This window comes from Bufo gargarizans, chromosome 1 (assembly GCF_014858855.1).
Source record: "Bufo gargarizans isolate SCDJY-AF-19 chromosome 1, ASM1485885v1, whole genome shotgun sequence".
NCBI classification, from domain to species: Eukaryota; Metazoa; Chordata; class Amphibia; order Anura; family Bufonidae; genus Bufo; species Bufo gargarizans.
In genome coordinates this window covers 58,382,262-58,396,809 of record NC_058080.1, presented here as the reverse complement: position 1 = coordinate 58,396,809, position 14,548 = coordinate 58,382,262, and the positions used below count along the sequence as shown (strand labels likewise).

The following is a 14,548-nucleotide window of genomic DNA, read 5'->3' as shown; positions in this document are numbered from 1 at the left end:
GGGGGGGGAATTGGGTTATAGTTGGGCAGGAAGGGTTGATCTTTTGTTCATTAATTACAATGGATGGAAAGGTGGTTTATACATGGTATACTGTGTAACTAGATTACTTGATCTTAGGTGCATCTCATGATATGCCTGTTGCCATATTACATACTCATGGAAGTGACTCTTTGCCGATCATGTAATACTATGATACTATTATTATCAACTGATGCATGTACAATATGCAGGCCAAATTTCTTTCTTTGTATTTTTGTAATTTTCAAAAAATTCCAAATAAAAATTATCTGATTTGAAAAAAAAAAAAAAAAGAACCTCTGGCGCCCCAGCGGATGTGCAACTACTACTCACAACATGCTCTATTAACTTCTATGTGAGACGAGCAAGTATGCATGCTGGGAATTGTAGTTTCACAACAGCTGGCGTGCCGGAGGTTGATGATCTGGAGTCTTAGAAAGCAGAAAGTACTTGTGCCTTTTTATATATATAGTACTGTTGCCTTGCAGCATTGGAGTCCTGGGGTCGAATCCAACCAAGATCAACATGTGCCTGATGTTTCTACATTGTCCCTGTGTCGGGTGGGATTCACTAGTTTCTCATTTTTTTTCTCATAGTGATCGGATAACTGTCTCTCTATGGAATTGGCCCCAGTGTGTGTATGAGATACAGAAATGATATTGGGAGCCCCAATAGGTGCAAAAGGAATGCGTAAAAATAAAAGAACATGACTACTTGGTGGGTTCGGAAGTCACAGAGCTGTATTGTGTAACATATGATTACCGTCCATTACTAATACATACATGTCACATTAAGGGCTCTTTCACACGCACAGATGCCGTGCATGTAATCTGCTGCGTGAAAGAGCCAAGCCGCGCTCCGGACAGCAGAGACACGGAGCAGTAACATGATTGATAATGCTCCGTGCCTCTCGGTGATCTTTTTACCACAAAATCACAGTGAGATAAAGTTGTCACCGTGATATTGTAGTAATAAAAAGGTCACAGAGAGGCACGGAGCATTATCAATCATGTTACTGCTCCGTGTCTCTGCTGTCCGGAACGAGCGGACTCCACGCACCGGATCCGCTCGTGTGAAAGAGCCCTAAGGCTCTCTGCTCATTAGAGAGGTATAATAAAGCAGTTCTGTAATTAGCATCTAACATGATACATGGTCTGACCAGTCTATAGTAGTGGTCGGCAACCTGTGGCTTTACAACATTTATGAAACTACAACCATGGCCAGGGAATTCTGGGAGCTGTAGTTTTGCAACATCCGGAGAGCCACAGGTCGGAGACCACAGTATCCCTGAAATATATACTAGGAAAAAGATATGCAAATTAGCTCTCTTTCCAAAAGGTTGCACTTCTAAGACCTTTTAAAACAGACCTTGAGGGATAACCTGGCTAATAACTAAGCCAGCCCCTTATCTGCAGTCAGCTGTTTTGGGGTGATTTCCCGTCATCAAGGTCTCTCAACCAGTTAAAGGGGTTCTCTCACTTCAGCAGATGGCATTTATCATGTAGATAAAGTTAATACAAGGCACTTACTAATGTATTGTAATTATCCATATTGCCTCCTCTGCTGGCTGGATTCATTTTTCCATCACATTATACACTGCTCGTTTCCATGGTTACGACCACCCTACAATCCAGCAGCGATGGTCGTGCTTGAACACTATAGGAAAAAGTGCCAGCCTTTCTGGCAGCAGTATGCATTTTTCTATAGTTTGCAAGCACGACCACCACTGCTGGATTACAGGATGGTCGTAACCCCTGGAAAACGAGCAGTGTATAATGTGATGGAAAAATGAATCCAGCCAGCAGAGGAGGCAATATGGACATTAACAATACATTAGTAAGTGCCTTGTATTAACTTTCCCTAGATAATAAATGCCACTTGCTGAAGTCAGACAACACCTTTAAGCCAGTTTTCTCTGCTCTGCACTTATCAGCGGCAATCAACCTAAAAAAGCTGTCTCCAGAAAAGGTACTAGATTAGATATTATCTATGTTATGCCTCAAAGCCAGTTTAAAGGGTTAAGCATTGACTTCTAGGATAGCTATATTACATCTGGTGTCAGAGGCTCTGCTTTCTTATCCTTTAGAAAAGAAAGCTACATTTGCATACCTTTTTCCCAGAAACCCAGAGGAGAGTTGCCTGGCCTACAACATCAAGCATACAAATACCCCCTTGCACCTGGAAAACTATAAAATAATAATAAAACAAATTATCTTTTTCTTTCATGTTAAAATAATTAAAAACAGCCATACTGGCAGCTGCTAGTACATATTTTACATCTATGCTGTAAAACTGTGAATAAAATATATGCAGAATTCATCGTCTGACCCTGGCTGGGACGTGTGAGCTGAGGCAACACAAACCCAAATGTCAGGCCCCCTAAGCCATCATTCACTGATGCCATATTCTAGTAATAGAACATCAGTGACCCCCAATTAAAAGTGAATGTTCACCAAGCTATTTTTGAGTCCAATTTTTTGTGCCTAATAATCTGTTGATATATCTTTATAGCAATTGACGCTGACAGAGCTCAAAATTCCCTGCATGCACATAAAGTAGAATGAGAAAATTCTGAATGCGTGCAGCCACCACTAGATGGAGCTTACTGCATAGAACTCGATAATAACAGTATGCAGTAAGCTCCTGGGCTCCCCCTAGTGGTGGCTACAAGTATCCAGGATATTGTCATTCAACTTTTTGTCTATGGAGGGAATTTGAAGCTCCGTATCAGTAAAACAGAAAAGAAATTAACCAGCACTGACTTTTGGACCAAAAGTAACCTTCGCTTGAATACAAATAAAATGTACACTGTGTCTGGACAATGATTGAATCTGTAATAATAAAACAATGACTATGAGGCGTGGAGATCTGCCTGGGACTCCAGGTTTTGCACAATGCTTCTCAGTAGCTCCTCGTTCTGGAAGAAGTAAACGTAAAGTTCTTTTTCCACTTTGTCAAACTTGCTTGACTGTAAAATCTTCCTCTTCACCCGCACATCCTCCAGAACTTCCAATAAAATCTGATTTAACTTATCTAGGTGGGAATTTAATTGCTGAAATTGGAGGACAGCTCCTGGAAAAAAAACAAAAAAATTTAACATGATTTATTGCGCACCAGTTTCACCTTGTACTCCGCAAATGCAGAACTTTAGGTCATTCCGGACAGCTGGATGACAATCCTAGTAGGGAGACGTGATGACAGCAACATGGACTGTCATCTAACTTTCCCAGAAGATATAACTTGACCCTATTCACAATGCATGTGGAAAGCTCCTCACAGAGACACTGGACCCACAAGTCCCCATTTCTTGGATGAGTGTCCCTATGGCCTGTATCAGGCCAGTATAGCTCTTTTATAACTGTATGGAATAGAGTAGTTGAAACTATAACACACAGAGCACACCCAGGAAAAGGTCCCGAATAATCTGAGGGTGATGCCACTGACAAGAGGACAACTCAAAGACTTGATAGTGCACTTATGTTTCTAAACTGTTTTTGTTTTCTGATTGAAGGTTTTTTTTATTCCATTTTCTTTATGATTATAGTGGAAAGCATCTTGCTTGAGCCAGAGTATACAGCATTTACAGACACCTGGACCATAGGGAACAATGGACAGGAGGGGACCTTTGACTTTTAAAGGGAACCTGTCACCGGGATTTTGTGCATAGCGCTGAGGACATGGGTTGCTAGATGGCCGCTAGCACATCCGCAATACCCAGTCCCCATAGCTCTGTGTGCTTTTAGTGTGTAAAAAAAACGATTTGATAGATACATATGCAAATTAACCTGAGATGAGTCCTGTATGTAAGATGAGTCAGGGACAGGACTCATCTCAGGTTAATTTGCATATGTATCAAATCAGATTTTTTTTTTTTACCCAATACCCAGGCACACAGAGCTATGGGGACTGGGTATTGCGGATGTGCTAGCGGCCATCTAGCAACCCATGTCCTCAGCTCTATACATCAAATCCTGGTGACAGGTTCCATGTAAGGGAGAATGTTGTGGGCATGCTCTGTGACCTGTGCAGAGGTCATTGTGTGGGAAAGTAAGTGAGTTTGTCCATCATCTATTGTGAATGGTGGATTCTGTGTTTATATAGGAGATATCTGTCATTGCAGTGCTGCATGTGATGATAATGAGACAACTAGTGTGAAATTATTGCTACAAAACAGGAAGTGTCAACCTAGTATGAGGCTCAATTGTCACAGTAAAAACTGCAGGGTTTCTGGATTACTTTTAATATAAACAATGACAGGGAAAAAGAAACACCAAAATGTATAAAAAATTAGCTTAAAGTGGATGTACTTGCGTCAGCAAATGTCATTTATCATGTAGATAAAGTTAATACAAGACACTTACTAATGTATTGGTATTATTATTGCTTTCTTTGCTGGCTTGATTCATTTTTCCATCAGATTATACACTGCTCGTTTCCAGGAATTACGACCACCCTGCAATCCAATCAGTGGTGGCTGTGCTTGTACACTGCTCTGGCGGTGCAATTCCCAGCAAACCACAGAATGGCCATAGCCTGAGAAGTACTTACTGGGGTAGTTAACATAAGTTCATGCTCCATCCGGATACATATAATCTTGTAACGTCTTTAGATTGGATTCGAGCTTTGACGTAAAGAGGGATTGTTCTTGCTGAGAAATGGCTAGCTGGTCCTTCAGAGACTGGGTGTCCAGGGATAACTTCTGCGCCAGCGATTCTAAACTGCTGTATGTCCTGAACAGTTTCTGAGTGTCATCTCCATCCAGAAGCTGAAATAACCTGTAACATACAAGCGTGGAAAATACATACATGCAGTCACTTTTCCAGTGCAGTGATCTCACTGGTTCCTACGAGTAACCCCACCATTTCTAACTAAATGTACAGCGTTTTAGCTCTCTCTTCCACTAGTCTGTCCGAAAGTTGGGAAAAATAAATAAAAATGTATCTTCCCTCCCTCCCACAGACCTCAATTGACAGATGTAAGCATCAGTTATTGTCCAATCAGTTTTTTTTGGGGACGGAAAAAAATTAATAAAAAAAAATTAAAAAAATTACAAAAAAAAAGTCCTGCAGACAACTTTTTTTCCCCCATCCAAAAAAGCGGATTAGACAATAATTGACACAAACGGATGCTTAAAGGGAACCTGTCACTGGGATTTTGGGTATAGAGCTGAGGACATGGGTTGCTAGATCGCTGCTAGCACATCCGTAATACCCCTGTCCCCATAGCTCTGTGTGCTTTTATTGTGTAAAAAAACTATTTAATACATATGCAAATTAACCTGAGATGAGTCAGAGCTTGAAAATATGACTCTTCTTTGGTCACACAAGTAAGATATGACTCTTTTATGTTAATTTGCATATGTATCAAATCGGTTTTTTTACACAATAAAAGCACACAGAGCTATGGGGACTGGGTATTGCAGATGTGCTAGCGGCCATCTAGCAACCCATGTCCTCAGCTCTATACCCAAAATCCTGGTGACAGGTTCCCTTTAAATCCGCTAACTGAGGTCTATGGGGTAAAAACAAAACAAAAACAGATTTATAGATTTTTTTATTTATTTTATTTCCGGATGGACTAGAGCAGGCATGCTCAACCTGCGGCCCTCCAGCTGTTGCAAAACTACAACTCCCAGCATGCCCGAACAGCCTACAGCTATCAGCCTACAACAGGTCATTGTAGGAATTGTAGTTTTACAACTGCCGGAGGGCCGCAGGTTGAGCATGCCTGGACTAGAGGAATGGGGAACCGAAACGCTGATGTGAACTCAGTCTAACAAGGAAACAAATAAAACTTCCATTCATTACAACAGAGGAAGCATGTGAGCCACCCCTGTTCTGAGCTCCGGGACACCATTATTCACTAAACGGGGGCCAAAACCCCTTTACCTGACCATGACTTTAGGGCAAACCGCAAAAAAGTTAATTCATGTAACTTTTTTACCAATTCAGGACCATCTGTTTAGGTACTTTATGAATTTCATTGCCGTTTCTCTGGCTGCTCATGAATATTCATTAAAGGTTCTGCACTAGTCCTGTATACATAATTTACTAGCTTCCTCTGCTCTGTGACCTGACAATACATTGCTAAGTAAAAGTCAATGTGAGTGATCAAAACCCTTACTATGGAAATCTATAATCTACGCCACACAGACATGGTCAAAGAAAGAATAAACTCAAAAACATTTCACGTGTCTGCATTTTTCTCAACCCTGAATCAACAAAATGCTTGTACTGTACGTGCCCTCATCATCTCCTGCAACATCCTCCTCTGTGGCCTCCTATCTAATACTGTGCCCTCCAACCCATGCGCTCAATTCTACTGCCTGGTTAATCCATCTCTCCCCTCATTTCTCCTCTGCCAAACCCTTCACTTGCTCCCTACTGCCCAGCAAAGTCAGTGCAAAACACTAACAGTTTGATACAAAACCATCCACAACCTGTCCTCTCCATACATCTCTGACCTAATCTCCCGATACCTCCCCACATGTAATCTCCAGCCCACAACCTGTCCTCTCCATACATCTTTGACCTAATCTCCCGATACCTCCCCACATGTAATTTCCAGCCCACAACCTGTCCTCTCCATAATGACAGAGACATTTTAACTTTGTCTTACTTGACCATCTTACCCATGGGTGGCTGAATCTCTCGAATCAATGTTGACCCTTGGCTTGTTTGAAGACAACAAAGCAGGATCAGACATCATCTTGGATCTTCCCTCCAGTCTTTCACCACTGTGTCTCAGCTCTTGAAGTAAGGCTTCCAGCTGACGATTAAGGTTTCTATGTTTCCTTAGCTCCAACTCAAAGCCCAGCTGTAGGAGCTCAAAGGAGGCCCTCTGCTTCATCAGATGACTGCACACCAGGTCCTGCCTGGATGTGTATAAACTGTGGCGGGCCATCTGCAGATCGTAGTCTCCTTTGACAATGGGCATATTCAGTAACTGGGCACTCTCCCGGACCAGGGCTGGAAGAGTCTCTCTTTTTAAGGCTTCTATGTGATTTTCAACCTGTGATGTCTCATCCTTCAAGCTCGATATTCTCACCAGCAGCTCTTCTTTCTGAGAGGCCTTTGTAATACAAAGAAATAAGGTTCTTCAAAACATATAATATGTAAAGCAGCTGCAGATACCAAACTGGCCCTGGCTGTAATCTATAGGGAAACCTGGCAGTAAGTGCTCAGTTTCCCTGCAGCGCCTCCAACAGGGGACATTAAGCATTACACATTCACATCAATGGATTGTCCAGGTAATGTATGACAGGTCCTCCAGAGAGAGAGAGAGATGCTCTCCACTCTGGTCAATAGTCCAAAATCCTGAACAGTAGACCACTCCCCACCCATTATCTCAGAAATGTCTAAAGGTGTATTACAATGAGTGTTCTACACTGGACATCCCCTTTAAGTAAAACCAACTATATAGTTAGGTCCAAATTAAACACATCCTGGTCATTATTAAAGGGGTTTTCCCACCTATCCAGAGGAGTGATGGTCATAGCTTTCTCCGTCCTTCCCATAGAGACTGGATGGAGTGGCAGTGCACACGTGTGACCACCCCTCTATTGAAACTCCTCCAGAACAGATAATCTGGACTCCTGTTCCATGGTTTGTTAGGAGTCTGTGACAGGTGGGGCCACCAAGAGATCATACGATTTTCATAAGTGGTTAGGTGATCAATGTTATTTGTGGAATAAACCCTTTCATGTGATGATGGTGCGCAGGACTCACATTTTCTAAGTATCTCCTCTAGTTTTTGGTGGAACATGGATGGTCACATGAACAGGCAGCTTAGACTTGCATTATAAATTGCCGAAGACGCCTCCACCAGTCTCTTCAGATATACAGGTCCTTCTCAAAAAATTAGCATATTGTGATAAATTTCATTATTTTCTGTAATGTACTGATAAACATTAGACTTTCATATATTTTAGATTCATTACACACCAACTGAAGTAGTTCAAGCCTTTTATTGTTTTAATATTGATGATTTTGGCATACAGCTCATGAAAACCCCAAATTCCTATCTCAAAAAATTTGCATATCATGAAAAGGTTCTCTAAACGAGCTATTAAGCTAATCATCTTAATCAACTAATTAACTCTAAACACCTGCAAAAGATTCCTGAGGCTTTTAAAAACTCCTAGCCTGGTTCATTACTCAAAACCGCAATCATGGGTAAGACTGCCGACCTGACTGCTGTCCAGAAGGCCATCATTGACACCCTCAAGCAAGAGGGTAAGACACAGAAAGAAATTTCTGAACGAATAGGCTGTTCCCAGAGTGCTGTATGAAGGCACCTTAGTGGGAAGTCTGTGGGAAGGAAAAAGTGTGGCAGAAAACGCTGCACAACGAGAAGAGGTGACCGGACCCTGAGGAAGATTGTGGAGAAGGACCGATTCCAGACCTTGGGGGACCTGCGGAAGCAGTGGACTGAGTCTGGAGTAGAAACATCCAGAGCCACCGTGTACAGGTGTGTGCAGGAAATGGGCTACAGGTGCAGCATTCCCCAGGTCAAGCCACTTTTGAACCAGAAACAGCGGCAGAAGCGCCTGACCTGGGCTACAGAGAAGCAGCACTGGACTGTTGCTCAGTGGTCCAAAGTACTTTTTTCGGATGAAAGCAAATTTTGCATGTCATTCGGAAATCAAGGTGCCAGAGTCTGGAGGAAGACTGGGGAGAGGGAAATGCCAAAATGCCTGAAGTCCAGTGTCAAGTACCCACAGTCAGTGATGGTCTGGGGTGCCATGTCAGCTGCTGGTGTTGGTCCACTGTGTTTTATCAAGGGCAGGGTCAATGCAGCTAGCTATCAGGAGATTTTGGAGCACTTCATGCTTCCATCTGCTGAAAAGCTTTATGGAGATGAAGATTTCATTTTTCAGCACGACCTGGCACCTGCTCACAGTGCCAAAACCACTGGTAAATGGTTTACTGACCATGGTATTACTGTGCTCAATTGGCCTGCCAACTCTCCTGACCTGAACCCCATAGAGAATCTGTGGGATATTGGGAAGAGAAAGTTGAGAGACGCAAGACCCAACACTCTGGATGAGCTTAAGGCCGCTATGGAAGCATCCTGGGCCTCCATAACACCTCAGCAGTGCCACAGGCTGATTGCCTCCATGCCACGCCGCATTGAAGCCGTCATTTCTGCAAAAAGGATTCCCGACCAAGTATTGAGTGCATAACTGAACATAGTTATTTGAAGGTTGACTTTTTTTGTATTAAAAACACTTTTCTTTTATTGGTCGGATGAAATATGCTAATTTTTGGAGATAGGAAATTTGGGTTTTCATGAGCTGTATGCCAAAATCATCAATATTAAAACAATAAAAGGCTTGAACTACTTCAGTTGTGTGTAATGAATCTAAAATATATGAAAGTCTAATGTTTATCAGTACATTACAGAAAATAATGAACTTTATCACAATATGCTAATTTTTTGAGAAGGACAGATACAAAATATTAAACTCTTACCTTGCTCTGAATTAAGCGAGTATTGGCCTCAACCCATTGCAGACCAGTCTTTAAACTGGAATTCTTGGCCTTGGTCTCTATGAGCTTGTTTCTCGTGCTGATGTAAGCCAGCTGGAGCCTCATCATCTCTTTGCACTTTTTATCAAGAACAGGATCATCACTGGCACCTCCATCCAGTTGGATAAGCCGAAAGTCTTCATCTGTCCCATCTATACACTTCGATAAGCCCTCAAAGAAATGTTCTTTGGTAAACTGTGTGAGAGCAGAAGTGCTTTGCTCTTCACATGATAAGTACTTATCTAGGAGAACCTGGAATAAGAAGATGGGTGATGATGATGACATTTCACCCTTTTCCTGAGGGCAGTAGAAGGAAATGAGTTTCTGGATGCCTTCGACAACAGTCTGGAGCTCATGGTTCAGCTTGTTTCCAGTCACCTGCAGGACACTCAAGGTTTTGTTCAAGGCTTTGGCCTCTTCATCTTCCCTATCTTTCAGCTTCATACAGGAGTGGATATTGGCAGATACCATAATTTGCATCTTATTACACCTCTGTAGGTGTAACCCTCGTAATTTCTTCAGGGTGTGAAGCTCTTCCTCCAGCTTCTCCACCGCCACCTCCTCCAAAGCAGAGGTCTTAGAGCTGGATGGTCTGCATGTCTTCATCACCTCCTCTAAAGCCTTCTCATCCAGCAGAGCTTTCCCAGACTCCTTCAATTCATTAAAAGCCTGCAGTTTCTCCTCTGATACCACATTCTGCGCCGTGACGCCGGCACAGAACCAGTCTAGGAAAGATTTGGCATCTGTGGTTTCAAACAGCCAGTCAAAGTCTTCTCCATCCAGCCTTGAGGCGTCAGGATAGCCCAGCTTCCGTAATGTCTGAACAAACCGACCTCCACAATTCATGGTTGCCCCTGTATGAACGAAACAAGTGAACACATTAAAGTATGGACATATCAAGAGGAAGTTCCATAGCAAAAAGTAGTAAACTTAAAGGGGGTATCCCAAAATGAAAACCAGACATCATACAACCTCTTTCTACCAAAGCTAGAACCAGCCCTGTACCTTACATGGATCCATAGATCTCCCCGTTCACTGCAGTTGGAAGGACTACAATATGGCTGACAGTTACTGAAGGTTTATGGCTAGCTTTAGACCAGGGATGTTCCCCTGCGGCCCTCCACCTGTTGCAAAACTACAACTCCCAGCATGCCTGGACAGTGTACAGCTATAAGGGCATGCTGGGAGTTGTAGTTTTGCAACAGCTGGAGGACCGCAGGTTGACCATCCCTGCTTTAGGGTAAAGATACATTTGTGTATTCGAGACCTAGGCCTCTTTCTCATCTTCGGAGATTCAGCAGGCTGTTCCGGCACAGAGTTGGATCCAGCCAATTTCCGGCATAAATGCCGGATTTCAGACGGACAAAAACAGTTGCATGCAACAGACTTTTGTCCAGCCGGAATTTGCGTTGGATCTCCAAAATGGAGATGTGGACGAGGCCTTAGCAAGATAGGTGAACTACATTTCATCTCAATTCGTGGACCTTCAACTGGTCCAAGCTTCATAGATCAGGGATGGCCAACCTGCAGCTCTCCAGCTGTTGCAAAACTACAACTCCCAGCATGCTAAGAATGCCTACAGCAGGGCATGGTGGGAATCGTAGTTTTACAACTGGAGAGCCGCAGGTTGGCCATCCCTGTCATAGATCATCATAGAACCTTAGGGTACAGCCACATGGTCAGGTTTTTTTATGCCATTTTGGAAGCCAAAATCAGGAGTGAAGTTAAAAAAAAAATAATAATTTAACTTTCTCTCCTTTTATGATCCACTGCTGGTTTTGGCTTCCAAAGCTGCATCAAAGATCCTGACGGTATGGCCGTACCCTTATGACAGGTTGGTTCTGTAGATCTGCTCAGGGTCCAGATAATGCACACATAATTCAGATGCTAAAATGTGGTCATGTCAAACCAGTTTGAATCCTATAGAATGTGCCATTTTGTCTGATGGGTAGGGTCCAACCTCTTGAATGCCCACCATTTTGGAGAAGAAGAGAAGTGAGGAATAGCCACCCATCTCTCTATCATAGTCTAAAAGAGTTAAAGGGCTTGTCCAGAATTAGGGGAAAAGAAAATACTGGGGAAGATTTATCAAACTGGTGTAAAAAAAAGCTGGCTTAGTTTGCATTGCAACCAGTCAGATTCACCCTTTCATTTTCCAAAGGAGGTCTGAAAATGGAATCGGATTGGTTGCTATGGGCAACAAAGCCAATTCTCCTTTAGACTAGTTTTAATAAATCTACCCCACTCGTTTTTGTTTGTTTTTAGTAAGAAAGAGCAAGACACAAAACCCTCTTCACTTTAGTGTATAGTAGGGGTGGGGAACCTCCGGCCCGCGTGACCATTTCATGTGACCCCCTGCCAGAAAGCAGTCATTAGCATGCGGGATTCACAGGAAGGTGAGAACAGCGCTGCACTGGCTGTACTCACCTTCCCTGGTCTGTGTCCTGACACGCGCACTATGACCTGACACTGTACGCTGTCAGGTCACAGTACAGCGCAGCAGGAAGAAGACCAGGAAGGGTAAGTGAATCTGCCATTTTATTTATTTTAAATGTCTGAGGGGGGTGGCTGATCTGAGGCTGGGGGTGGCTGATCTGAGGCTGGGGGGGGGGGGGGGGGGTGGCCGATCTGAGGCTGGGGGGGGGGGGGTGGCTGATCTGAGGCTGGGGGGGGGGGTGGCTGATCTGAGGCTGGGGGGGGGGTGGCTGATCTGAGGCTGGGGGGGGGGGTGGCTGATCTGAGGCTGGGGGGGGGGTGGCTGATCTGAGGCTGGGGGGGGGGGTGGCTGATCTGAGGCTGGGGGGGTGGCTGATCTGAGGCTGGGGGGGTGGCTGATCTGAGGCTGGGGGGGGTGGCTGATCTGAGGCTGGGGGGGGTGGCTGATCTGAGGCTGGGGGGGGGTGGCTGATCTGAGGCTGGGGGGGGTGGCTGATCTGAGGCTGGGGGGGGTGTGGCTGATCTGAGGCTGGGGGGGGGGGTGGCTGATCTGAGGCTGGGGGGGGGGGGGGTGGCTGATCTGAGGCTGGGGGGGGGGGGTGGCTGATCTGAGGCTGGGGGGGGGGTGGCTGATCTGAGGCTGGGGGGGGGGTGGCTGATCTGAGGCTGGGGGGGGGGTGGCTGATCTGAGGCTGGGGGGGGGGTGGCTGATCTGAGGCTGGGGGGGGGGTGGCTGATCTGAGGCTGGGGGGGGTGGCTGATCTGAGGCTGGGGGGGGTGGCTGATCTGAGGCTGGGGGGGTGGCTGATCTGAGGCTGGGGGGGTGGCTGATCTGAGGCTGGGGGGGTGGCTGATCTGAGGCTGGGGGGGTGGCTGATCTGAGGCTGGGGGGTGGCTGATCTGAGGCTGGGGGGGTGGCTGATCTGAGGCTGGGGGGGTGGCTGATCTGAGGCTGGGAGGGCTGATGGGGTCTAATCGGAGGCTGATGGGGTCTAATCGGAGGCTGATGGGGGTCTAATCGGAGGCTGATGGGGGTCTAATCGGAGGCTGATGGGGGTCTAATCGGAGGCTGATGGGGGTCTAATCGGAGGCTGATGGGGGTCTAATCGGAGGCTGATGGGGGTCTAATCGGAGGCTGATGGGGGTCTAATCGGAGGCTGAGAAAGGGACAAAGGCAGGGACAGTTGCGAAGAAAGAGGCAGGGACAGTGGCAGGGAGAGTGAAAGCTGGGTGAACCCCTCTCTGGACCCCCCTGGGATGAGCTTGGCTGCCATTAATGACAAATAAAGAACTAAATATATAACATTCTCAACTTAAATATTAGACTGCTATGTGTGGTCAAAATGGCGCCTGTACTATTTGTAATATATATAGTGCAGGCGCCATTTTATGCTGCAAAAATTCAGCGTTCTAGATTTTTTTAATTGAAGCACAATTTCTGTAACTTTACCCCTAAGTCACTTATATGTTTGACCAAATATAGCCGTCAAATTTTTAAGTTGAGAATGTTGTATGGCCCCCGAACAATGTTACAAATATCCAAATAGACATCGGCAGCAAAAAGGTTCCCCATCCCTGGTGTATAGGAATATTCCCATAACAGGGGTCCCTGCTCGTGTGGGTGGTCACCTCCTCATCTATTTCCAGTCTGGATGCGGTGGGCCCCTCACCAGGTGGGATGGGAGTCAGGGGACCCCCGTAATGGAGACAGTGTCAGGTCACTGCTGCAAGTTGGTCCATTATATTTTGGGGCTGCACTGCTATACCGCAACCATCGTCCCTATGTAGCCCCAGCCTAGCTTACAATTTCTCACCATTTTCAAGATCCCTGCTTGATGTCAATGAATATAGAAGCTGAAAACCCATCCTAATCATGATACAGGTGTCTCTTGTAAGGAACTTTGCATTTATGTCAATTAGGTAAGACAGGCTCTGTATTCACTGACAGCAAGCAGAAATCTTAAACATGGTGGGAGACCTGGACCACAGTACAGATTCCTTGATGACCCTCTAGAAACAGTTATGTAAACTGTGCCGTAACCCATAGCAACCAGTCAAATCACCAGGCGGGTTTCCCCTAGTAACCAACCATGAGGCTGGTGCAGGTTAGATAATGAAAGCAACAACCCCATTGGTTGTTACAGTGTTTTCCTCCCCAGGGGTTAGTGTTCATAGCTATCAGAAATGGGCTGGACAAAGCATTCTGGGACTTGTAGTTCAGTCCGCACGTAACCGCATAGCTATCGCGGTGTACTACGTTCCGTACATAGAGGACATATATATACACGTACCTTCTGTCTTTATTTCTCCCGCCGCTGATTCCGTACGGCTGCCAATTCGTGCGACGTCACAGAAGGACTCTACGGAGTGCCCCAGAGACCAAACTATATCAGGAAAGAGAAACGCTCCGGTTGTCAAGGAGTTGCTTGACCGCCTCCCGCCAGTAGGGGGCAGCAAATAGACACGATGCGCAGGTCATGTCAGCAAAAATAAAGCGTCGTGGTCGGGTGTGGACGCTGGTGACGTCGTGCCCGGTTTTCCCGCCCTTAGTGGCTGTAGTCTGC

General features: G+C 45.2%; 1 protein-coding gene across 1 annotated transcript; it reads right to left on the bottom strand.

The window, feature by feature from the left end:
• Nucleotides 1–1,876: 1,876 nt before the first annotated feature.
• HAUS3 (HAUS augmin like complex subunit 3) lies at nt 1,877–14,325 on the bottom strand. The gene is made up of 5 exons (XM_044279772.1): nt 14,276–14,325; nt 9,492–10,402; nt 6,650–7,089; nt 4,567–4,793; nt 1,877–3,090 (listed from the first exon to the last, which is right to left on the bottom strand). Exons 2-4 carry the CDS (start codon nt 10,392–10,394, stop codon nt 4,586–4,588), a joined length of 1,551 nt encoding a protein of 516 aa, XP_044135707.1. The 5' UTR covers nt 10,395–10,402; nt 14,276–14,325; the 3' UTR covers nt 1,877–3,090; nt 4,567–4,585.
• Nucleotides 14,326–14,548: the final 223 nt, after the last annotated feature.